This window comes from Phyllostomus hastatus, unplaced genomic scaffold, assembly GCF_019186645.2.
Source record: "Phyllostomus hastatus isolate PE091 unplaced genomic scaffold, TTU_PhHast_1.1 phas_scaffold_78, whole genome shotgun sequence".
Classification (NCBI taxonomy): Eukaryota; Metazoa; Chordata; class Mammalia; order Chiroptera; family Phyllostomidae; genus Phyllostomus; species Phyllostomus hastatus.
Genome location: NW_025334041.1, coordinates 19,900,948 through 19,927,237, shown reverse-complemented (window position 1 = coordinate 19,927,237; position 26,290 = coordinate 19,900,948). Strand labels below are relative to the sequence as shown.

General features: G+C 39.2%; 1 protein-coding gene across 1 annotated transcript in view; it reads right to left on the bottom strand.

Moving 5' to 3' along the window:
• The window catches only part of CRPPA (CDP-L-ribitol pyrophosphorylase A), a 200,413-nt gene extending 174,334 nt beyond the window's left edge, over positions 1 to 26,079 (bottom strand). The window contains exons 1-3 of the mRNA XM_045828807.1: positions 25,359 to 26,079; positions 12,429 to 12,705; positions 5,147 to 5,296 (exon numbers count right to left, since the gene is read on the bottom strand). Coding sequence (XP_045684763.1) covers positions 5,147 to 5,296; positions 12,429 to 12,705; positions 25,359 to 25,615 — 684 coding nt within the window. The 5' untranslated portion in view covers positions 25,616 to 26,079. The remainder of the gene's footprint in view (positions 1 to 5,146; positions 5,297 to 12,428; positions 12,706 to 25,358) is intronic.
• Between the last annotated feature and the right edge of the window lie 211 nt (positions 26,080 to 26,290).

The following is a 26,290-nucleotide window of genomic DNA, read 5'->3' as shown; positions in this document are numbered from 1 at the left end:
TTGTACTATAAAATTATACACCTGAAATCTATATAATGTTATTAACCTAAGTTACTTCAACAAATTTAATTAAAAATAAATAAAACAAAGATAACTTTAAGGTTAAAACGTGTCAGGGTACATGAAGACAGATTTCAATAGTTTCCATAAATCATCAGGCATTCAGGGATTAGTAAAATGACAGTGAGGAGGAGGTAAAGCCCAAAACAGAGGTGTGTTTCTTCTTCCTTGTCTGTCTGCTTCTTTTTAATGAAAAGTAAAAGAAATCACCTATACCAAAAATAGACCCTGTAGGGCACAAGGTAGGTGTGGTGAGAAAACCAAGTCATGCGCTGCACAGGCCGGAGTTCTGGGCAGTGGAAGACAGTTACGCCATGCTGACTGACGTCCTTTACCCTGGGGGCCTTCCAGGGCCACGCGAGGTCCAAAGGCTATGGACCAATGGGGACTGCTTTTCGGGTGAGAACCATCACCTGCAATGACTTTTGATGTGGCATGTTGATCAAGATGGACAAGAAGGACAGGAGGAAAACTGTCAAAAGATTTATTTTCCTCAAAACCTATTTACAGAAGAGTTGATGGAGCAGTTTTAAAACCACAGTCAATTGTAGAAGATTCAGAGAAAGGCAAGTTTGTGAAAATCATTTATAACTGGTACCACACATATAAAGTAAATGAAGAACAAAAATAATTTATAGTTGTCAGCTATTAAGAAATCTCTGGAGGTGAGGATATCGTTCTCAAAGGAAGTCCCTGCCAGTGCCACAAAACGTGTTTTTTTCTACAACACTTTTGAATTTCTCCAAGATTGGGACCAGGACAATGATCTGGCTGTATGGGCCTACCTAGAAAAACTGGTAAAGAAAGCCTAATGGCAGAGGAGACAACAAGGGAATAGGATTTAAAAAATTAGGAATATGACAAATAGGAAAAAGCATGACTTTGGCGAGTGTTTAAATAACTCTTCAACAGTACCACAAAGTCATGAATTTATTTTATCTTATAAAGTATAATAAATAATACAGAGATCATGGTTCATTAATGACTGTGCATCTTGCTACCATGCTTTGCAGCTAAAATTTATGAGGGGCAAAATGATGGACCTAACCAGACAGCTCTTTAGGATGATTCTTACCCTCCTCCTATCCCTTCTTACGTGACCTTTTCAAAATCTCATGTAACGTGAGATTTCTTCTGCGACTTTCTTCTGAGGCTTTCCCTAATCACCTTTGAATCCAGTGGGCCCAACTAAACATTCATCAAATCCCCCTCCTTTGGGGAACTACACACTGTAAAATGACCATAAAACCTCTGAAAATTGTAATGCTTGTGGATATAAAGAAAAGACATGCTTCAAAACATTCCTTCTTCTTGACTGGTTTCTCGTCAACTCAGCACTTAAAGCCCAATGTGTTAGCACTCATTACAAGATATGAGTTCCATTGATTCTAATGTACATGGATAGGGGCAGAATATTATAAAAGAACATTCCTGCTGTATTCATTTAATATTATGATTATGACATTGTTGTACCAGAATCTTTGTACCAACAAAGTACCAACATACCAATCTTGGTACATTGCACCAACGTAACAGGAATCTTTAATGATGGATTTGTTTTGATTGTGGTTCTTAAGGGTACTTGTCTCCTTTCAAGTTAAATGGGCACTTTAAAAAAACTCTTATAATGAAGATTGAGAAGCCACAATATTTAACTATTAAACATTTCCACAGTAAATTCTAAGATATCAAACCAAAGGGTACATAATTAATAACCTGAAGAACTCTTTCATTGGTTGAGTCCTGCTGTATCTTTCATGCAAACTTAACTAGCAAGTTATGTTCTAAAAATCACTTTCTGAGACGAACCTAAATCTTAAGTGTTAGAAATCATGCAGGTCTCTAAACAATAAAGTTCAGAATACCATCTGTGACCACACCAATTTTCTCAAGAAATGGATTGATGTAATTTGAAAAGCTTATTTCTATAAACCATTCTTATTTTTCCTAAAACTGCATAGAAGAATTATATATTTGAATATTTAATATGTATTAATTCTCTGGACCAATTTTGGTGGTTGCCTCCATGTTCCTAGAGACTATAATTTTCACTATTGAATTTGATATTATTTAACTTAGCTATATTTTCCTTTAGCAAACTCATAATTGTCATTAAAAATTTTTAGATGATTTTAAGCAACAAAAGAAAACCAATAAACAAATACCTACTTACATGAAAAAGCCCAAAAAGCATTAAAAATAATACTTAAGTACTTATGTATCTTATATTTCTACCGTAACTTTAGATTTTTAATGACTTTTAAATTAATGCCAACCCAGACATAAACATTAATAACATTTCAGTAATGAATTATGCCATTAATTTTTCTACATATTTAAACCTATAAGGATATAAAATATATTTTATATATAATTATTAATATAACTTTGTATCATTGTTATATCATTAATATAACATTCTGTCATGAGCATTTTCATTCCCAGAAATTCTACAAAAACACAACTTTAAGTGACCCTTTAAAAGTTTTATCAATGAATATCACTAATTGATCTCTGGAAACATAGGCTGCATAAAATTTCACACTTACAAAAATGCTGCCATTAACAACTTTATACACAAATCTTTGCCCACACTTCTAATAATTGTTCAGATGATTTTCTTAAATGTTCTAGGAAGAATTTATAAACATACACATATGTGAATACATATTATCCCCATGCAGAGCTTTTTATATAACAACTGACATTAGTGTTAACATATAAGTATGTATCTACATACACATTTGTAAGTATGCATTAAATACATTCATTTTACAACATTAAGAACCTCATGCAAGCTATGAGCTCTTTCAGATGCTAGAGATAAGAAATGTCCCTGCACCCATGGAACTGACATAATAGTAATGGGGAGAGACAAATACCTGCCAGAAACAGGGGTTTGTCAAAAAGTGATATCGAACAAGGACAACTAAAGCAGAATAAAGAAATACAAGATAGAGGATGCTACTTCATGTAAGATTAGAAAGGCGGGCTTCCTGGGGAAGGTGACATGTGCACAAGGACCTAAGTGAAGAACAGAGACAACCAGCGTGATTATCTGGAGAAAGTGGCCCAGGCAAAGGGAAGAACAAGAACATATTTATACACATGTACATCTTTTATGTTTTTCCACTGAACAAACATGTACTTGGTACTAACAATATATCAGGCAGGTTGCTAAGAACAAGACGGAGACTGCCTTGCCTCTCTGGGCCCAGAATCTAGCAGGGGAGTCACATATTTTAAAAATGATTTCCCAAATAATTAATTATAATTTTGATGGTGGGCAGAAAAACAGAGCACTGGGAAAACATATATTGTGTTGATCTAACCTAGCCTGGAGAGGGGGTAGGGGGGCAGGGAAGTGATGATTTACCTAGTATCTAAGGGATCGTAGCAAGATAAGTGAGCAGTCAAGTTCCAGAAAACAAGAAACTTGTATTTGACAACCAGTACCTCAGTGCATTAGGGCTTAATTCTCCAGCAAAAACTATTGAAAAAAAAATGATGCTTTACTGTGAAGACTATGAGATTATATTCAAATTTCTGTCTAAAATATAGCTATCATATATTTATTCTTCCTGATGTAAATGTTTATAGAAGAATAAGCAAATCCTTTCATTCATTTCAGGAAAGATGGGAAATGCATTGTAGCTCAGCAAGATTTAGGCTATAAAATGGAATATTTAAATTAAAAAAAGTTATTTATAGTAGCATAACAATTATAGGATTAATGAGGAAATACAAATTCCTATACTTCAAATTCATTATTTTAAGAATACAATATAAACCACAGCTGACTATTCAGATCATTAAAATGAATTCTAATTTACATAATCTCACTCTTAAACAGTAACTCATAGTCAAGACTGTCATAATTTAATGTATGTATGTGATTAACTACCTTCTAGCCAAAATATGTAGTATTTTTCTGTTATGTTAAATGTCAATATCCATAGTGCCATTATCTCATATTTACTGTTGTCCAACATCAAGCGAGCACTGGGTTCGTCTCTAAGTTATATTTCATGAGGAAGTTTCTGACAAGCCTAATGACTGATACTCAGTAACTATTTAACCAATAAACATGCAAATTAATGGCAGTATCATTTACATAGGTACAAAATGTTTCCAAAAGATGAAAAACAAAACAAAGGCAATCCAGGATAATGAAAACATGAATAAATTATTTGATGCTTTGAAAGAACTTACCACTAAAATTTTAATTAGCAAAATGTCTACACAGCTGTGCAGAAAATCTGCCGCATCAGGCCTGAGAACGCTGTAACTTAGAAACACCTGTCAGCTAGGTGGGCCCTCGGCCAGCATCTGGGAAATTGGCTCTGGGAGTATTCCCAGTGAACCGTTAACTAACTGATAAGGGTGGCTCTCTGAGCTGAGACCGTTTGCATAAACAGTATGATTTATGTTAAATACCTGCTCTCCTTCCGGGAATCTGGAACTTTTTAATGTGGTAGGATGCGATGTCTACGTGACCTACGCCACTAAACACTTTGGACTCCAAGTCTCTAATGGGCTTCCCTGGGGAGAAACATTGTGCATGTTGCTGCATTTTTGATGCTCAGGGGAAGGTGGTCTTTGTGTTACCCTCCAGGGAAGAAGGAGAGCATGAAGAAACCAGCATGCGGATTCCTCCACTCTCTGTCTATGTCTCTTTCCCACAGAATCGGCTGTGCATCCTCACCACTCCACTGTAATCGATTAAGTCATGTGTACAACTATACACTGAGCTACATGAGTTCTTCTACAAAATCTCCAAATATAGGGGTGGTTTTAGTGACCCTCAACACAGCAGCTTTTTTAAAAAGCCAGAATTTTTTCCCTAACCATGTGGCTTTGTTGGTTGGGCATTGTCCCACAAAAGCGAAAGGTCACTGGTTCAATTCTCCATCAGGACGCATGCCTAGATTGCGAGCCACCCCAGTCCCCAGTTTGGGTGTGGGAGAGGCAGCCAGTCAATGTTTTTCTTGCACATCAAAGTTTCTCTCCCACTCTTTGCCTCCCTTATCCCTCTCTCTAAAAATAGGTAAGTAAAATCTTTTTTTAGAAATGCCAGAATTCTTACCTGCTGATATGCTGCATAGATCACATCATACAGAAAGGCCTGCGGCATCTCACTTGCTCTGTGTCGGGCGCGTTCCAGTGAGTGGTCTAAGCAACCGTCCGGGGATGGACTGATGACAGTGGACACAAGAGGTCTAATGGCTCCCGCTGCCTAAGTGACAAGCAAAAAGACAAGTAACACATTTATTTCACCTAGAAAATACGTTGAAGTAAAACTCTGTCTCTTATTTCTGAAAGCAGACCTCATTCATACCTTCAACTCAAGAAATTATCTGAATAACTGTTAATTTGGTTCATGAATCAAACCATGCCACTTCAAAATCCAACCTCATAATAGTACAGTTCCATGTGCTAAGAGGTAGAAACTTTTCTTCATTATAGGATCAAAATCCTTTTTATATAGGCCATTGAAGTCAAGTACCAAAAAGGGATGCAAAGACATAATTGAGTATTCCCTGCACATAGGAGAAAGAAAACTATAGGGTTTACACATTAGATAATTGAGGAAACAGACATATTCCCTAAGACCCCCAAAACGAGACTCAACAACAACCATGTAACGATGAATTTAAGTTCTTGCTCTAATTCCTGTGAAAAACAATTCCCTTCAAACATAGCATCGGTGGAATGCCAACTCAGACAAAACATTAATATCCATTGCTCTGATAAAAACTGTCTCATTAATAGATGCATCTAACCTTTTTAAAAAAACACACCTTCATATCTGATCATTTTTACCTTTATCTATATACAGTCTCATTGTAAGATCTCAGAGGTCATTACCAAACAGCTGCCTTGGAGAAGTAGCCTTAAAATACAGTTCCCATGAGAGGCAGTTAAATCTAACCTCCTCATATGTCACCCAAAATATCCTATTTTCCAGGTAATTGCTACATGGGGATTGCAGCACATGAAGCTAATACACAAATACAACAAATTTGGTCTTAAGACCAACATGGGAGCAAGAGAGTCCATAATTTAGTTTATAAAAGCCAAGAGATTGGCTGAAAATCAAAGTTAATGTATGAGTCATATAGATAGTTTACAAACTGTGTCACCATTTCCAATGACTCAAGTAAAAATTTGGACCATAGGCATAAAAGCAAAAAATGAGGAGACCACCGAGGGTGACAGGGAGGAAGTTACGTCCAAGTAGGTGAAAGGTAGGTAAGGCAGATGAGGAACTGGCCCAACTGGTCAAGCTGATCAGTAGGGGCTAGAAAACAAAACAGGAAAGAAACACATGCACACACACATACTACTTTTTAAGAAAAAAATATCAAATATCCGTTGCAACTACTTATAGATAATTTTATGCCAGGCCACGAAGTAAAAATTTATTTGAAAGAGAAGATGACACATTCAACTTGTCAACATGAGTGGCTCTGCAGATTCTCTCCCCAGCAAAACAACTAGAACTAGTAAAAAGCATTTTTAAAAAACAACCATTTAAAAGCCTTAGAAAACTGTCCTAAGGGTATTCAGCAAAGTAGGAAACATTTATTAAAGAAAATCTACTGAATCTGGGTTTGAACAGAGAGAGCCCGTGGTACTCGAGTCGTGATCTGTTTCCTCCCTCATTCCACACCCGGGTGAGTGTGCCTGAAGTTCCTTTTAGAACAGGCACGACCAAAAAATAGGGTCCTGGCTCCGTTGTTCCCAATAGGAGAAGCAGAGTGCTAACGTGTCCCATCACACCCAGCTCCATGTCACTCATAGAGGCTAAACAACGCAAGTGTGGCTCAGAGGCTGGAAACGCCCACCTACAGGGTGAGGACCTGCCCTGGAAATGGTAGGCAGAGATACGGGGGCCCCACTCTGCTGTCCCAGATCACACATAGTGCAGGGGTTCTGTACCAGAAGAAGCAAAAAGAGAATATGCAAGTCTTCTAATGCCCCCACGCAGCACCTTGCGCATGAAGAAGGGTTAGCGCTCTGAAAGAAACAAGTCATCATGCCCACCCATCAGCTCCAAAGCAGTGGTGCAGTGGTTGTTTACGAGGCAAGACACAGGATCTTAGAAGAGGCATCAAATATCACGAAAGTATGGACAATGACAGTTAGTTGCCTCCCAAATATAGTGATCTGAGAAGTCTGTTATACATAGCCAGACTCCCAAGTTATCAAATACACTGTCTCCTTGGGAATTAGCATAATAAGCTCAGATTGGAAGCTTAACAGCCCAGCACCACAGTGATTACTTGCCTCTCAGACTAATCTATCAAAGTATTTCCACATGTCAATGCACAGAAATGATCGTAGATATATAAAGCATACAATGTGGAATAATGAATCCCAACTCTACTTATTCATTTTTTAAAAGCAAAATTGAACAATACTTATCCATCCACACAGCAGATGCTAACAAGCATTCCTCCTCAGGCATCTGCATTCAAGCTAATTGTGACAACATACAACAGGAATCCTCCGGCCTTGTAATTACAATTTCAGTTAGCTGAGTTGTCTCTACTGAAGGGCTTAGTAAATATTTACAGAATAACATATTCAAAGCTAATCATTGGCAATTACGAGATTTTGAATATTTTGCCCTGACTGGTGTGGCTCAGTGGATTGAACACAGTCAGACAGAAAGGTCACGGTTCTCTTCCCGGTCAGGGCACATGCCTGGGTTGCAGGCCAGGTCCCTGGTTGGGGGTGCATAAGAGGCAACCACACATTGATGTTTCTCTCCCTCTCTCTCTCTCCCTCCTTTCCCCTCTCTCTAACAATGAATAAATAAAATCTTTTTAAAAAAAAGATTTTTAATATTTTATAATAGAATACTTCTAAACTCCTTTTTGGACAAGTTAAAAGAATCTATTATTTTTTCAATATAGAAATATAGGTATTTTAGAAAAAGCTCTGTCCAAGTTACTATATTACTACAAAATACCCGTAAAAGTGAATATGCAGCAAAAAATAATGAGTCCTCGTTTTACATATAGAGTGGGCTTACATACAGAGAGTAGGTTTATAACTATTTGTATGGAAAATAATATGATAATTAATAAATAATAAAACAAGAATAGACTGTTTCACGTACTCACAGTTGTAAACCCACTTTTGCCCCATCCTGCACTGAAATTTAATTCCTAGAAGTTAAACTAGTAACATTTACCTCAAACCTAATATGATCAGGTATATTATTGTACACTAAGATATGTAAATTTCATTTTAATCCCTGGATACACTCATCTTGCCTTGATCCCCTTCCCCAACTTCATTTTAAGGTAATTCACTGAACATATATACAGGTGTTGGTAATTCCAAGTAATGAAGTAAAATGAAAACTTTTTCCACACACTATGTTCTCTAGCATCAGAACCAGATCAAGTCTTACCTCATCCCATGGCAGCTAAGGAATAGCTCAGCACCTTTCCTGGGCATTTAAATCTTTGTCAGAGTAAGCCTAAAATGTCCCACTAAATCATAACTCACTGCTTACTCACAAATAAAACTGCTTCATTAGAGCCAGGATTTAAATCAACACCACAGCGTCTCTTCAATAGATAATGACACAGGATCCAATGACCCAGAACGGCTCATTACCTGAACTCCACCCAGGACTCAGCTCTGACCTTCAGTGCACTTGCTCATGATCAAAACTATCCAACAGGGATCAAGTACAAGTGATTATTAGCCATGGTTGCTTCTACCTAATGTCAGACGTCCAAAACCAGTCAAAACCTGCCAAGTGGTTTTCCATCTTTATTTTAGAACATGCCCAGATTATACTGCATAAAGTTGTAAAACTAAGTAGTGGGAAAGCATGTTCTTCCTGATGCACACATACTAAACTTAAAAGAATTGCCAAAGTGCTATCAATCATCGATAAATATAGTCAGGCTACAGAATCCACAGAGATCACATAAAAATACACCCACACACCACATGTCGCAATTTCTGGTTATTATATAAATCTCAGTTCCTCTATCATCAAGAGTGAGGCTGAATAAACACTAAAAGGATTTCACTGCTGGTCTCATTGAGGTCACACAAAGTCTGTGGAACCCAGGAATGGTGCAGACACAATGAAGAGGGCGAAACTGTGTCCTTGTGATCCTTTCGAGATCCTGCATGCAGGCGACTCTTGTGTCACACTTGATTTTGGACATCATAGTTTCTTGAGGTAATTTACCTTCATCAATTTATTTTGTTTTGTTTTGTTTTGTTTTATCCAAAATGTGATGTAAGTCAAAATATCACAGTTACCGCCCCGGCTGGTGTGGCTCAGTGGATTAAGCGCTGGACTGTGAACCAAAGTTCAATTCCCAGTCAGGGCACATGCCTGGGTTGCAGGCCAGGTCCCCAGCTGCTCAAGAGGCAACCACACATTGATGTTTCTGTCTCTCTCCTTCTCCCTCCCTACCCCTCTCTAAAAATAAATAAATACAAACTTTAAAAAATATATCACAGTTACCTTTAGCATGTATACTACCTAAATACACTACCTAGCATGTATATTTTTAGGGGCTGTTACACTGTGTAGCTTATGTAGAAAATGATTTATGTGAATGGGACCTTCTGGCAGAGATTGAAACAGGGACTAAGAAAACAAGAAAGCCAGTTCTGAGTCTATAGAATATAATTTAAGAAAATACAAAAGAAGGAGCCCAAAGGAATCCATGAAAAACAAATTGTGCAGTGGCTTTGACTAAGCAGTCATTACTCTTCCCTTGCTTGGGATAGCATTTGATTCAAACCAAGCTTTTCCAATTTATTGGCCAGTGATTATAAAAGATGTCAATAGTTCCTATCAATGTAAGAACTTCAACTACTAGTATAAGACTCTATTAATTGCATTTATATTTTTATGTTTAAAGCAGTAGGAGAGTTAGCAGGAAGGAGTACCTGGATTTTCTGAGGTTATCTGGTGACTATCCTAACCACTATAAGGAAATTTAGAATAAGCAAAAAAATATTACTGAGTGTCTCCAACGGAAAACTACATGTTATTTAGAGCAGACCCTTTCAGATTAGCTCAATCTAGCTTTTCTTTACCTTCGGGCTCTTTTATAACTGTCAGAAATTAGAGATAACTGATAGCAATGCAAAAATCATTCTTATCTATAAACATGCGAATAATTCCTGTCCCATGCAGGTCCAGTGGACAACTTTCCTTCCTGGAAAAGCAGTTTTGCTTACTTGTGAATTCATTTCACCATTCCTTTATTTCACATAAATCTGTACTTCTCAACAGTTGTAACATGTCTTGTTCCCTCTTTAATGAGTTAAGTAAAATCCTTAATACATGCTCCACTTACATCTGTGTGAAATGCATCACCTCCTTAACTTATTAAGTGAAGCAAGTTAAAAGGCCTCATTTGCCCTGTCAGACATATACCCCAAAGAAACACTTTATAGACAATCTCCTAGAACTAATCTCTCACAAATATAATACTCAACAAGAAAATTCCAAATATGTGTGAATTTTACAGTCAGCTTGAGTAATATTTTCCCAAAGGTAAAATAGGCAAAGAGCCGTATTTTTATGTGTATTTAATATGCGTTAAAACTTCTAACGATCTGCCCAAATTATGTAGTCTTCCCTAGGAAGTTTTCAAATTGTAAAATTTGACTCAGATTCCTAGGAGTTAGAAATTCTTTGCTACATTATTGCTGCTCACCACTTTTTTAACGGACTACATTGTCTCTGCCACAGCGGAGGGGCTGGAGAAGCAGAAAGCGGTCCCAGAAGAAGCATGAGAACCATGAGAAAGTTTTGTGGTCCCTAATGCTCCTGGACCAAGTTTTCACTATAACAAAATACCATTTAGAAGCCATGTTAATGAAATCAAAATGTTTCATTTGATCTACGGAAGTCTCCCACAGTTCTAAATTTAAATAAATCCGTGTTGCAGGAAAAAGAGATGAAATTAAAGAACATTTCCTAATTACATGATCCAAATACATATAGTTAACTTAGGAGAAGTCATAGGCTGGCTTTCCCAGATGAATATTTTATAACTTCCTGGCCTGCTGGATGGCTAGGAAGGCTTGGATGATTCCTTCCATTATTCTACACTCCTTGGAGGAAACTCTATTATAGAGATGTTATCATTCATCTTAAAATAATACCATTTGTAAGTATTTAGAACTTTACTAAAAGTTAACCTATAAGTTTTCTATCCTAAAAACCTTACATATAGCTTTATAAGTAAGGAAAACAGGCCCAAAGAGGTTGTGAAAGTTGAACACATTCCACTGCTAGTAATTAGAAAAACTGAAAATCGGGACTAAGTCTGTCAGACCCCACAGATCATTTCTATCACACTATACCAAGTCTGAGTGATAATTTTTCACTAAGTCTGAAATTTAGACTGTGGACTTAATTTAATGTCTATTACTTTATTTATAGAATTTTACCTGATAGCATAAGAAAAACACATGTTCTAGAGATTACAGGTCTTTTGCAAGTCTATGGTTACTCTGGTGAAATAAAAGTAAAAACAATTCTGTTATTTTTAAGTATATTTTGTTGGTTATGCTATTACAGTTTTCTCCATTTTTTTTCTCCCCTTTATCCCCGCTCCTCCCTGCACCCCTCAACCCTCCAGCATTCCTTCCACCTTAGTTCATGCCCATGGATTGTATGTATAAGTTCTTTGACTTCTCTGTTTCCTATACCATTCTTAACCTACCCCCATCTATTTTATGCCTACCTATTATGCTTCTCATTCCCTGTACCTTTTCCTCAACGTTCTTCCCCCACTGCTCCCCACTAAAAACCCTGCATGTGATCTCCATTTCTCGGTTCTGTTCCTGTTCTAGTTGTTTGCTCAGTTTTTGTTTTTGTTTCTTGGGTTCAGTTGTTGATAGTTGTGAGTTTGTTGTCATTTTATTGTTCATAGTTTCTGATCTCCTTCAATTCTGTTATCTTAAGATGATTCACTTTACAGAGTGCAAAAATCTTATGTGGCTGTTCTGCTATAAAATAAACCACTTCTGAAAACTCAAAACACAAAATTTGGATGCAATGAGCCAGATTTTTGAGTGATTTCTTAGATATTTTCCATATTTTACTGACATTACTACTACACTCTTCTCCAAATAGCTCATATTACATTGTGGTGATAAATGACTCCAGCAAAGACAAGTTCCAGAACAGTCTCACAGTCCATAATACTACAAAGTTCCCAAAACAAATTACCCTACCATCTTTAGATCGACATGCCCATTTTAAATAACTTGAAATGTAAATATAATTTCAACAAAATTCAGCAAATGAACCACTCTATAGTGTTTGCTTCTCTTATCTAGTCTCATTAAGCGTAAACACTTACCCCATGTTCCTTAGCAGCTGCGGCAACTTTAAAGAGGACATCTTCCTCGACAAACGGTCTCACAGCGTCATGGATAATCACTACCTCTGGCCTCGAGAGCTTCGAGTCCAGCTGATCCTGGGCCAGCGCTTTCAGTCCGTTGAATATCGACCTGTGGCGGGTCACTCCAGCCTCGACGAGGGAGATGCGCTTATGCTGGTACCGCCGAATAATGCCCTCCATTGCTTCCATGTTCTCCCCAGTGACTGCCACCACAATGTCCTTTATCCAGCATACTCTAAAAGGAAAGAGAATATGCATTTCATAAAGACTGATTCTTATACAACAACCAAAGGTAAGCTAAAAACAAAAAAAAATGAATACTAAGTACTAGTTTATCTTCATAGAGAGATTAAAAACTGAAAGTTAATAAGTTTTATGAATTTTTATCAAGTCCAGTAAAAAGCTTTAAAAAATAAAACATCAGTGACTATCACACTACAGACAGAAACAGAAAGATAAATAGTATTTCACAATATATATAACATGTGAAATTGTCTATATATAGTGTGAAAAATGGATATGGTATACAGATTTATGTAATAGAGATTTCTGACTTAAAAGTTGTTTGACTAATTATAATATTAATCAGTTGATAGAGAAAAATATGATAAGAATATGCTTTTAAATTGATTTTCTCCAAGTAATTTTTTCTCATAGAATAGGAATGCTTCAAAGCACTTTTAAGTTCCAAAAGTTCTGTTCTCTTTCTTTCAGAAAGTTCATTGAATTGGCAACAAAGCTGATAACTAACATAAACTTTAGTACATCAGGGTGAAATACTGTAGCTTAAATGGGAAACTATAATGATTAAAGTTGCATAAATATAAATCAAGCTTAAAAATGGGAAAACTCATAATTTATTAAAATGCAAAATTAAAATTAAAAAGAATTAAAATATAAAAACTCATAATTTAATAAAATATAAAACTAAAATTATAAATTATAAATTATAAAAATTAATCTGAAAATTTATATCAGATTAATTTCTGATATAAAACAACTGAGTTGAGTCAGATACAAAATATAAAACAATTTTTTTCTGTTGTAAAACATTTTCTTACAGAAAACCAGTCTGACATACGCTGAGTGATGACTGCATGGCAGTTTGGCGGACTGCTTTTGAACACCAGTGCTCAGTGCTCCACAGACCTAACCCAGGACAACCTTCCCTGAAACATGACATCAACTCTGAATGAAGGTGACTTCAAAATTCAATGGAGTCCCTAGCCTATGAGACTCTATATGTTCATACTAGACTGTTAAAAACCTTAAACATATTTTTAAAGAGTTGGAAGAGGGATCTTAAAATTACAAAATAGTGAAATTAACTCCTTTATTGAAAAATGAATAAAAAGGTTTGGGTTGCTTTACTCAATAATTATCAATCTCCTATTTTCCATTATTGAACAAACCCTTCCCATTCTTCCCAAAACCCATAACCTGAAACCCATTCTTCCTGTGGCTACAAAAATACTACAGTGATAAACAAAACCAAGAGCTACTTGACAGGCACACTGTCTTTTCATTTTAAGCCCGTCTCTTTAACAAATATTTATTGAGCACCAAATAAATGATTGGCATTGAGTATACAACAGAAATAGCCACTGCCTTCATAGAGCTTACAGATGAAACAAATCAGAACACCAATAAACAATCGCAAGCTGTGATCAAGTGCCATGAAGGAGAAGCCCAGGTTCCAGGACTGTGTCCCAGTAGAATATTTAACCAGCAGAGAAAAGTCCAAGATGATGCTCCTTAAGGGAAGCAGAGTTTGCTCTACCATCCAAATGGCGAGGGGCAGGAAAACAGCCAGCGGGGTTCGGAGGAAGGGACAGAGGGCTGCTGGAAGCAGAGGCCACAGCAAGGTCCCGAGGGGCTGGGAAGAAATGGAGCGGAGTTCTGTGAGCAACGGGGAGAAGAGCCCACAAAGAGGCGGGAGGCCCAGGAAAGCACCAGGCTTGGCTAGGCCATGGGGACCCCCAGGCCACAGTAGGGACTGAAGTCTTTAATCCTAAAAGTAATAGGAAGCAATAGAAAGGCTTTATGCAGGAGAAGATATTTATGCTGAATTAATTAATTAATTATGAAACTCACTTCCACCAGTGTTCTAGACAGTGTTCTATACCATGATGGTAGCAGAATAGTGTCCTTCCAAAAATCTCCATCCCCTAGTTCCCCAAACCTGTGAATATGTAGCCTTATAAGTCGAAGTAACATTTCACATGTGATTAAGGATCTTGAGATGGAAAGATCATTCTGGACTTTCTTATTGGGCCCAATAAAATCAGAAGATTCCTTATAAGTGAAAGAGAGGGGCAGACGCATCAAAGAAGGAGGTGTGATAACGGAAGCAGCAGTCCGAGTGCTGCAGGACCACGAGTCCAGCGTGACCCATTCCAGAGTCCAGAAAATGCCGAGTAAACACATCGTCCCTGGAGCGTCCAGAAGGAACACAGCACTGTCAGCCTCTTTATTTTAGCCCAGTGGGACTGATTTTGGGCTTCTTACCTCCAGAAGTGGGAGGTAATAAATTTCTGCTGCATCAAGCCACTTGGTTCGCTGAAATTTTTACAGAAGCAACAGGAAACTAATTTAACAGCATAAATTGTACTCTGGCTGGAAAGCAGAAAACTGATTGGGGAGACAGAGAAAGGATGCGGACAGACCGGGAAGGAGGCTACTGTCAAAGTCTAGTCAAGACGATGACGGTAGTGCGGCTACTGAATGGAGCTCCTAGGTGGCATTTAGGAGATGAATTAGAGGTAATCTACATTAGTCAGTAAGATTGGCAAAATAACTCAATTATCCCATTACGTAAATAATAGCTAACTGCAATTAAGCACTATACCTTAAGCATTAGTAATGTTCTAACTCTCATAGGATCTTCACAACACCATGCTATCTCTTATAATCTAAGAAACAAATCAGAAAGATATCTGATACAAAGATACATCATACCTTCTTTTCCTGTGTTACTGTTACAGGGTGCAGCCAAGAGGGGGGACCCCAAATGGGCATTTGAAATGGGGTCCAGAACTTAAGGTGTCCAGGAGATTTTAAGATGTCTCCCATCCCCCCCCACCCAGGGTGTGGGTTGGGGGAAGGGACAAATGGAGCAGGGCCATTGAGATCTGTTTTGCATAGCAACAGCCTTGCAGCTAAGCTCTGGTGTGGTCATTTAACATATCTATAGCCTTTGGCTGGTTGCATGGATATGTTAAATAGCTGTGATCATCTTTGAGCCAGGGGAATGGAAGTAACTTCCCCACCAAGACGTGACTGGGGGCAGATCCCCCAAGCTACAGGGCCTGCGTGGGAGCTTGGAGAAGATTGGCTCCAGGACATGGGGCCACACCTGCCCAGACTCATGATGGCAGCCCAGTAAAGCTGGAAGGATATGAATTCTGGCATGTGAGGCCGAGTGTGGGAGGAGTCGGAAATGAGGCTGCAGAGGAAGATTGGCCATGGGGATTTAAAACCCAGACTTGGCGGCCATTGGGAAGGGGGGAACCACGTGGCTTTGGACAGAGTGGGGACTCTCCCTTCCCGCAGCCCTGAGGAGGGGGAACCACGCGGCTTTGGACAGAGTGGAGACTCCCGCATCCGAGGAGGAGAACCACGCGGACTTGACAGAGTGGAGACTCCCGTGGCCCTGGGAGAGAGGACCACGTACCTGTGCCAGAGTGAAAACCCCCACAGCTTTAGAAGGGGGAACCACCACCTGGTTTTAGCAGAGATACCGGCGACTCAGCAGAGGGTGCCGGGAACCCAGGGAGGTCTCCCAGTCGAGATGGAGGACTAACTAAGAACCAGAGGACTGCCTGAGTCATGGATTTCTGTGTCCTTTCCTGAGATACGGTACTCTGGACTGGGCAAAGGGGGAAGGAAGGAAGGACTGTATCTGATTTATAGGGTGTTTTAAGGGACTTTAGGATTTTGATAAAGACATTAGGTCACTACTTGAAGTCTGTATAGCATTAAATAAACATTTCCTTTCCTTTTCACGAATCTCTGGCATTGAGAGACATCTTTCCTAGGGCGGCGGACATAACGGACCCAGGGCCTTCTTTCAATAATAGTATATTGTCCCAGGTCCCCCTTGTCTGTTCTGTAACATTACCTTCTTATGTCAAAAAAAATACTTGGAAGAAAAATTTTTTTACCATTTTTCATCAAGATCATACAACATTCCATCTTCTAGAATGTAGGCTCCATGATACCAGGGATCATCTGTTTTGCCCATTGTTTTACACCTAACACCTAGTGCGTACTTGATTATTTATTGAATGAATAAATGACTTTGGTCTGTCTCATCTACCAGGACTACCGTAACATCTCACTACATTGAACAGCTTTGAGAACTTTGAAAACACAGGAAGTTCTCTTCATTAACTCAGTGAACCATAAAAATCAAGAATGCAAACAGCCTTTTCTATGCAGTGTGGGTTTGTGGATTGTTTTGTTTTGAGATGTTTGACTTTTCACTATAATTTCTAGATCCTAAGGCTCCTAGAGGGCCAGGATTTCTTATGTTATGTGAGCAATTTGGGGAAATTTTGATCACACATAAACAATGCAACAATTCACAGAATACCAAAGAATAAATATGTAGTAATCTGTGCAGCAGTAAAAGGGATTCTAGAATAAAGGTAAGTGTGGGTTGATCCTTGTTTTTATCCCATCCATCCTCCACTCTTTTCACTGCAAATTTAACAATTGATAGAACAAAGAACATATATGTGTAATGCAAGGACACAAACAAAAGCGTGGCAATGGCCAGAAGCAGGGGCCAGGGTCGGGGAGAGGCTGGGTGGAGGCGGACAAAAGAGGGGAAAATGAAGACATCTATAACAATAAAGAAAAAAAACTTACACTGAATTGACATGGTTTAGAGTTTACACTGTACTTAACAAAGTCCTTAGCAAATGACAGAGACAGTTCCTCAGTGTCCCCAAAATACGGGGTTTCCCAAGATTCTGTCTCCATTGGCACAGCTCTCCCATAATGTATCACACCAGTCTTTAATCTGGTCTTCTCATTTTATCCCAACACAATCCATTCTCAGTGCTAGACGATTTCCTCAAGTACAAACCTGAGGCCATTCCCCGCTGGCTCTTGATCAGGGCCCTACAAGACTTGACCTCAGCCTACTTCTCCCAGCACTACTTGGTCTCTCCCTGGCCCTCTTACTCTACTGACCACATTCTCTCTCACACCCTTGTCTTTGCTTGTGCTGCTTCCTTGGCCTCTCAACACCGTGCCCTGACCCTGTCACTCCCCCATCCCCATCCACCGCAGGCTGAGTCCTTCTCCCTTCAGATTTCAGGTCAGACACTACCTTCTCCCGGAAGCTTTCTCTGTCATTCTGGGTGAAGTATCACTTCCAGAGGACTCTTATCAGTAGGGAATCTTATCAAGCATCATGCTGTATTCTGTTTCATTTTCTATCTCCCTCAGTAGGCTGCTAACTCATGAAAAGCAAAGAGCATACCCCAGGGCTTGGTATCTACTAAACTTACAGTATATTAATAGTAGAAACAGCAACTAAGATGTACAGACTATTTGCTAGGTGCCATGTACTCCTTAGAGCATTTGCCTGCAATATCCTGTAATATCTCAATACTCATAGCAGCTCTATGAAAGAAGTTACTACTATAATCTTCATTTTACAGTGGACACAGAGGCAGTGATCTCTGACCACATAATTAGCTAATAAAGGGACCTGGGTAAACCCCAATTTGACTTTGCAGCTCACGTTGTTAGCCTCCGTAAATGCACTAAACTATCTCTCAGAAAGAGGTCACAAAATTCAAGAGAGAAAGATTACGTCCAGATCACTGTGTCTCCAGCACTTCATTTATGTTATTAGTGTTGAAACATATAATATGCTACATTTGTGATCAACAAATGGTCAAATTTCTTATAATTCAAGCAAAAGCAGGCATTCTTTCATTTGTGTGTTCATCTAGTCACTCAACAAACGTCAAGCATCGAGAATTTGCCAGGCACTATGCTAGACACTGGTGATACAATAGTGGACAAAGACAGGCAGAATTCCTGACCTTGCAGACCATATATCAATAAACATCTGCTAAATGAATCAATGAATAGAGAAGAGAAAGCTTAAACAATTACAAAGAAATGAAAACTGCTCTTGGGTTTATTTATAGAAAAGAATTTTAAAGTAATCAAATATATTTCAGTTGTTTATTAATATAACCATCACACTAAGCTTTTTTTAAGATAGAGAAATTATAAAAACATGTTCTACTAAATCAGGGGGCAGGACTGTTCTACAAAGCAAGAATTTAACTTGTACCCGAAGTTATTCATCTCTGTTGCTTTTCATAGCATATTTTACCAGGAAAAAAAAATAGGTTAAAAACAACTTTTAAAGGTATAATATTGCTGTTTTTTATCAAAAATTATGTTGAATTAAATGTTAAAATATAGAATAATTAAGAGGGAAAAAGATGATGGGACATTGCTCGACACGGAGTAGTCATTCAAACACCTGTTCAATGAGTTAATAAATGAATGAATGAACTCCCAAAGGTGAATTCCAGTTTTACTGGAATACCTTAAAATAGCTATAAAATAATTATCTATGTTTCATCAGACAGAAAGCAGCCAAAGTAGATGTAAATAATTACTAACAGAGAAATTCCTGGCTTCAGGCTATTGCACACAATTGTACGAGGCCGTAGACAGATAAGTGTTTTTAAACCAGTGTTTCTCAAACTGCAGCTATCAGGTCCCACTAGTGTGTTATAGATAGAATCAATTTAATAAGATCAGACTAATACTTTTGAGTAACTGCAATAGAAGTTCATAGAAAAATTAGAATGCATAGCAAATAGTAAGGGTAAGTTGTTTTCATGAAATTCTTTCATATGTGTGCATGCGTATATTTAGGTATGTATTTGTCATTGAGTCATGACAAAAAAGTATAATTCTTATAACAGATCACAATAAAAAAATTGGAAGACACCATTCTAGACCATTCTTAAGAGATAATGGGCTTATTGTGCTTTTTATTCAGCAACCAAGCACATAACCAGCACTTGCAAGCCTTTGTAAGTACTGTTGTATTGCAGAGGATTTATCCTCATTCTTTTCTAATTATAGAATTAAGAGTCTTTCACAGATTAAAATTTAATAATGTAGGATCATAAAACTGAGAAAGACCTTAAGTACCTCACACAGTGCCTATTGAACAAATATTTGCTGAATAAATGGATCTGGCTGACCTACTTAGCTGAAGGCAAGTCCACACTGAAGCCCCTGTAGCTGGATTTTATCAGGTTCTCCTGAGTATTTCCTGTGTGGCACATTCCACAGGAAAACACAAACCGTACCTCAAGCTCCACTGCATCTACAGACCTTTTGAGGAAGAAATACAATATCTCAACGGTTATTTTCTCCTAGCATAGGATAAATTTTACTGGACTACTCTGCTCAGATAGTTTAATCAGTTGAAAATGAAGATTTCAACAATATTTTTTTTAAAACCATGGAAAATCAGGCTTTGTTAACACCTGCAAGTCATTCTCCTGAAGCTGCAAAGTTGGGCCTGAAGGGGCAGCGGCCACTATGGCTCACTGCCACGGCGATCTTCCTGGAAACCGGGCCTCTGTTTTGTGCTGTGGCCCTAACTTACAGATCTCAGTATTTCCATCTCCACCCTGGTATTTTAGCAGCAAAACACTGAAAGGGCTGGCTCCTGACTGTCTTCACAAAGTCAAGTCTCCTTACTACAACCCACGAAGGCTTCCAGTTGCCGAGTGCCGTCTACCAGTCCTGGTCTTATCTCACGTGCTGAAGGAGCCCCGTGGCAGCCACTGGGAACTTACCACAAAATTCGAATCATCTGATCTGTACCAAACATCAGCCTGTTCCTTCCTTTGACTCAGAGTTGACCCTTCTATTAATGAAGCATTAAGACAAAATTTTTTAAAGTCAAATTCACATGTCTGAACAATCGATTGATGAAAAGCTTCCTAAATGCCTTTCTATTTCTGAATCTCTGATCCAATTAATCACTAAGATTTGTCAATTCTTATCTAAATATTTCTCCTGGCTTCCCTACTCCATTCCCAAGTTCAGCTTAATTCAAGCAATCAACATTGCTCATTTGGATTAAAATTTATCTATTTATTTCTATTCTATCTTACACAGAACTTGCAGTGGGTTCAGAAACATAAGAAAGAACAATTTTTAAAAGTACACAGGAAACAAAACTGAAAGACAAAGAGGAAACAGAAAATCTTATAACCCGTAAGTTAATACTTTAAAAGACATACCATGGAGTCTTAAACACTTGCTAAAAATGGACTTCCATTGATTTTCCAAGCAATAAGATAACAATCCAAGCTCAATCACAAAATAGTTTCCATAACAAACACATATAAATGGACAAAACAGACTATTTTCCTTTCAAATTCGTCTCGAGTTATCAGACTCAAGAACATCAACTTATATTAACTAACCCAATAAGGGACAGAAACATGAATTAGAGCACCAATATTTTAATGTAAAATGACATACATTATTATCACTATAGCACTCTGCTTTTTATTAGTGGGACACCATATTTTCCTCTTATAGAAATGCATAGGGGAGGCCAATTTATAATAAGATTTTTGATGAGCGTGGGGCCATATCAAGGAACAAGTTACCTCCAGCAATATCCTTTCCCCCGGGAGAACTGGAAGAACCTCAGGAGTATAGAGAAGGCTGTGCCAGACTTTGTTCAAATCTTTTGTCAGAAGAATTCCCCACCCCACCCAGCCCACCAACACCACCAAGAATCTGAGTAAGCCAAAATTCGAGTCTCTAGCTTGCTTTTGTTGTGGTTGTCATTTTAATCTCTTTAGCTAGTCCAGATTGTCTGACCCTCCTTAATGACGATTTCTTTCCTTAGATATTTGAAACCAGAAATTAGATTACTGGCAGGAATATTTACTTCCTAGTTGAGATCTGAAAAGACATTTTTTAAGTAAAATTTAAACATATGAGCCTATCAGCTGTGGATGGATTTTACAATTTAACTTTCAGAGCTTCACGCCCTTGCCAATAATAGCCCTTTCCCATGATTTATTTTCTTAGAGGAACATTTCCTTTCAGAAACTCAAGTCATACATAGTTATGTAAAAGATTAATATCCTTGATCTCAGTTTCTTGTTAGTAAAATGAAAAAAAATCAAAGTCCTCTTCAAGTTATATAATCTGTGCTTCAATAATTTATATTGCAATTCCTTCTAAAAGGCCAAAATAAACTTTCAAATTCCTAGCAACTTTAATCAACTTCTGAAAAGCCCTTGTTCTTAGTACAACTAAAAATTTAGTTGTTATACTTGATTATTTTAATTGTACCCATAATACACAGATCTGAACTACCAGTTGCATAATTTTAGTATAGAACATATGTGACCATATATAAACAGATACATATATACTTGTTCATGTCTATGCATACATACATATAATGGTTAATTATAATAAATATACCTCCACACAACTGATTTGGATAGGTAGAGCCTTTAGCCAACGTCTCAGATTTGTGCGGTTTCAGAGATTCATTTGAATCTTTCAATCTGATCAACAGTTATCGAAGAAATGGTGCACAAGTAGAACTTGGCTAAACTAGAAAAATGTGTACTTTTGCCATTTTGCCAGCAGGAAGACACAAAGCAAGCAAACAAACAAACAAAAATCTGAAGTCCTAGTAAATTCACAAGATAGATTTTTTCTCTGAAAGTTCTTCTCCAACTTCTCAGTCACATATTTCCAACCAGTGTGTGGCACACTGGTGTGCCACAAGAATCTTTAAAACATGCAGTACCTGACTATTAAATCAGGGGCCCTGGCCTCTTTTCCCTTAGATTGTCAAAGAAAAAAATGACAACAGTCAACACAATAGCCATCTGGTGTGAATGAACTCCAAAAGTATACCTCTTTTTTTTTTTTGGTCAGATCAGCAAAAAGCCTATTTTTTGATGCGCTGCAGAATTTTAGTAATTAGTTTATGAGTACCATGAGATGGAAAAGCTTGAAAATCACTGCTCTAATACATGTCCCTTTAATTCTTGAAATGTTCGAAGGTCTTATGACCAATCAACTTGCTTCTTTATAGATGTTGTACCTCAGGGCTTATGTATCCACTTTCTTGGGCCTGTTAAATCTGATTGGTTAATACTCCTCTATCACCCTTCTTTCTTCCAGAGTTTTATCTTCTATCTGCTCTTCTTCCTCAGACATTTATTTTTCCTTAATGTGTCTATACGTTTTTAGTCCCTTTGGGTGCATAAATGAAGTCGTGGAAATAAACACATGTGTTAATAGCATTGTTTAAAAGTTATGATGGCAAATTTAAAAAAAAAATAAAAGTCACACTGGTCATGTTTCTTTACATTTCCCTATCTCAACTCAGGAATTTGGGGACAAATTTTGGGGTATCCTCCTCTATCCTAAGCTGTAAGCAGTTTGTTGGTTCCAAATTCCAAAAAAAGAAATTGACCCATAAGGATTATTTTTCAAAAACTATCTTTAATGTCTTAGTCAAGAAAGAACTGAAAAACAAAGATTACTCACAAAAACTGTTCAACCCTCTATTAGTGAGATGGCAAAAGCTTGAGCAAGGGAAATCCTAACTACTAAAAGAAAAGTCAAACTCTGGACATTCTAATACTCACAGCTGTTAAAGGACAAGGAGAGCAGACTCTCTTAATAGCACCTGGATGACTGACAGTGATGGCACCCAATTACATCTTGTCTTATACAGGACATTGAGAACTCCGCTACACCTTAAATAAGTAGTAAGCAGGTATAATTTCTCCAAAGAGCAAAAGATAAGAATTTTACAAGACACTCTATGCTTCCATTTCCTTTCCTTATTTGAACTTTCAGGATGAAATAACCTGAGCATTTTGGTACCAGGCTGTAGGAAAACTATCAGCAGTCTAGAGATCCCACCTTTTACCAAAAGAAGAGAACGGCTTTCATTTGCCAAACAGCTAAGAAGCACCTATACATACACTCTTGGAATGCAAGGTATCCAAGGATTTCCAGAGACATACCCGAAATATAATATTCCATAATTTCTTCAGGCATTGGAATAGTGACAAAAATGAGCCCTGGTGTATTTAAAAATGGAGGTTTTGATTAGTCACTATTAAGATTTTTATGGCTGCTGTTAACAATTAAATAAAAATGGAAAACAAGTGTTGCTTCATTTTCCATAAACAGGATCTTTCCAGAATGTTCTTTTACTTTAAAAGTTTTTTTAGTGTCTACCTATCTCAGGCTGCCTCATAAGATGCAAAACTAACATAGAAGTTTTTATAGAAAGGAAAGTTAAATGTATAACGACTCTATTCCTCTATATCTAATTACTATTTAGCAGGGTCTAGAAAAAGACCCTGCTAAAAAAGATCCATCGTGTTCCATAAGATTAACTACGTAAATGAGCTCTGTTGTCATAGTGTCTGTGACACCAGAATATTGTAGATGCATGATCCATACATGGCTTCAATGAACTCACCCTCAACTAACTACCCAGAGAAATGGAAGGCTACAGAAGAGGAGAGGAAGCACTTGGAACTGTTTCAAGGTTTGTAAGAATTTCAGATGTAATCACAGGGCAGATTATATGAATCAGGAGTGATTGGGGCTTTTTATAATTCCATTTTCCAAATGACAATATTCAAAAAGTAAAACTAACGATATGCAAAGCAACTTGAGCCCTCTGGCTTCTGGGGTGTGTGAAAGCATGGCGGAGAACTCTTTTTTTTTTTTTCTGTATAACATGCAACCATCCTTTAACTAGAATCTCACTAGCTTCCTTTTCCTTAAAGTCACCTGCAAAGGACGCTAAAAGATGTCATCTATCTTTAATTGCAAACGGTTCACGTCAATCAAGTTTTAAACACTACCACAGCTCCCCACTAGCTTCAAGAAGTCTAAACACCCCAGCAACACGAATGTGGGCCTTTGCAATCCCCCTGCTTCCCACACCTCCAGCTTTATCCCACACTATCCCCGCATCACTTGGGGCTAAAAACAAGATAAGACTAATATAATAACATACCCCTCTTTTCACCTCTTTAGCTCTACACTACAGCTCCTCTACGCCTCCTTGCTCCATTCCCTCTCCCTCCTTCATTTCCCCGCTTTCCTAATAAGGCATGTGCTGGCTTCAACATAGCACCCTCAAATCCCTTTCCACCATTAAAAGCCTTCGATTAAATTCTCCTCGGTCCACCTTCAGCACACAGTAATTAGCTGTGTATCTCATAGGAAGTGCTCAGTTACTGTGTGTGAATGAGTGGATAAAGTGAATTGAACAAATGCCCACGAACACAGCTGTGCAAGTAAAACTCATAACCCGCGTGCATGCATGCGCAAGAGGGAGAAAGACTATGCCAAAGAGAAAGAATGAGAAGGTGAGAACAAGTGAAAGGCTATGAAAGACAGGCAGGGCCAGGGAGCCTCCAAGAACTGTTTCTCCCCATTAGTTCTCCCAGTGGGGCCACAGTTAGAACTAGTGTCCCTTTGTCCCACCCCGTGCGCCCGTTAGTCCAGCTTCGACGTGGGCCGTCTTTCCCCACCACGTGGACCGCCTGGGACACGTAAAGGGCTCCGTGGGGGCAGCCCCAGCCTCCGGGCCCATCTGTTAAAGCAGAGCGTCCATCTCTGAAGTGCCAGCGGGAATGGAAGCCAAGCTCCAGTGACTGAGACGGTGGAGACGGCCCCACAGCTAGCCGAGAGAAGGCGCCCGCGCGAGAGCAGCACAGGGGAAGGTGTCGCAGGACGGCCTGGGCGGGCAGGGCGGAGGACGGGGAGGCGGAGGCCGGGCCCAGCCGTGGGGCGCGCTCGGCGCCGCATTACCTCTCCAGGGCCTGCAGGGTGTAGCTGATGAGCGGCCTCTCCAGGATGGGGCAGAACTGCTTCGGGGTGGGGACGCCCATCCTCTCCCCGCACCCCCCCGCCGGCAGCACGGCCGCCACGGCCAGCGCGCGCCGCTGGGGCTCGGCCTCGGCCCCGCTCAGCAAGGAGGCCGAGGCCGCCTGGTCCGCGCCGCACTCGCCGCGCAGGCGAGGCCCCGGCTCTGCGGGCCTGGTGGCTCCGGGCGGCCCGGGCTCCATGGCGGCGGGCGGCGCGGCGGGAACTGCTCGCTTTGGACCAAAGCGCTGGTGGCTGCTCGGGCACCCAGACGGGATCGCGCGGGATCGCGGGGTGCAGAAGGCAGGGACAACGCCCACCCGATTCGAGCGCCCGGGCTGTTAAGGGTCCCCAGGGAACGATCCCGCTGCCGGTCTTCCCTCTCCCCGACTCAGCGGCCTCTGCACTGAGCCCAGCGCCCCCGGCCGGCCTGAGTTTCCAGGCTCTTTCCTTCTCCTCTGGCAGGCCCTGCAGGCGCCGGCAGGTGCAAGTGTCAGCCTTCCTATACCTAAAGGGTCCCGCTAAACTTGGAAACTATGAGAAGGCAGTAGAGGTCTGGGCTTTCTCCCATCCCTCATCCCTTGAAGATTTGAAAGAATTTGGAATAAAATCACAGGATGGAGCAGAAAAATGTGCACCTCGATTATCTGACTTTCATTAAACTCTGGTAAAGGCAGGTAGATGGACAAACGCTATTAGGACGCATCAATAACCCAATTTGAACATTGAAGCCACCTACGGTGTTCCAAAACTGCCGTTTATGCCCTACCTCCATTAGACTGAAGTTTAATTGGTCTGGTATGTAGCCCAGGGTTTGAAACGCCTTTAAAGGCCCCCAGATTCCAATGAGCAGGAACGTTTTGGAACCACAGCCAAAG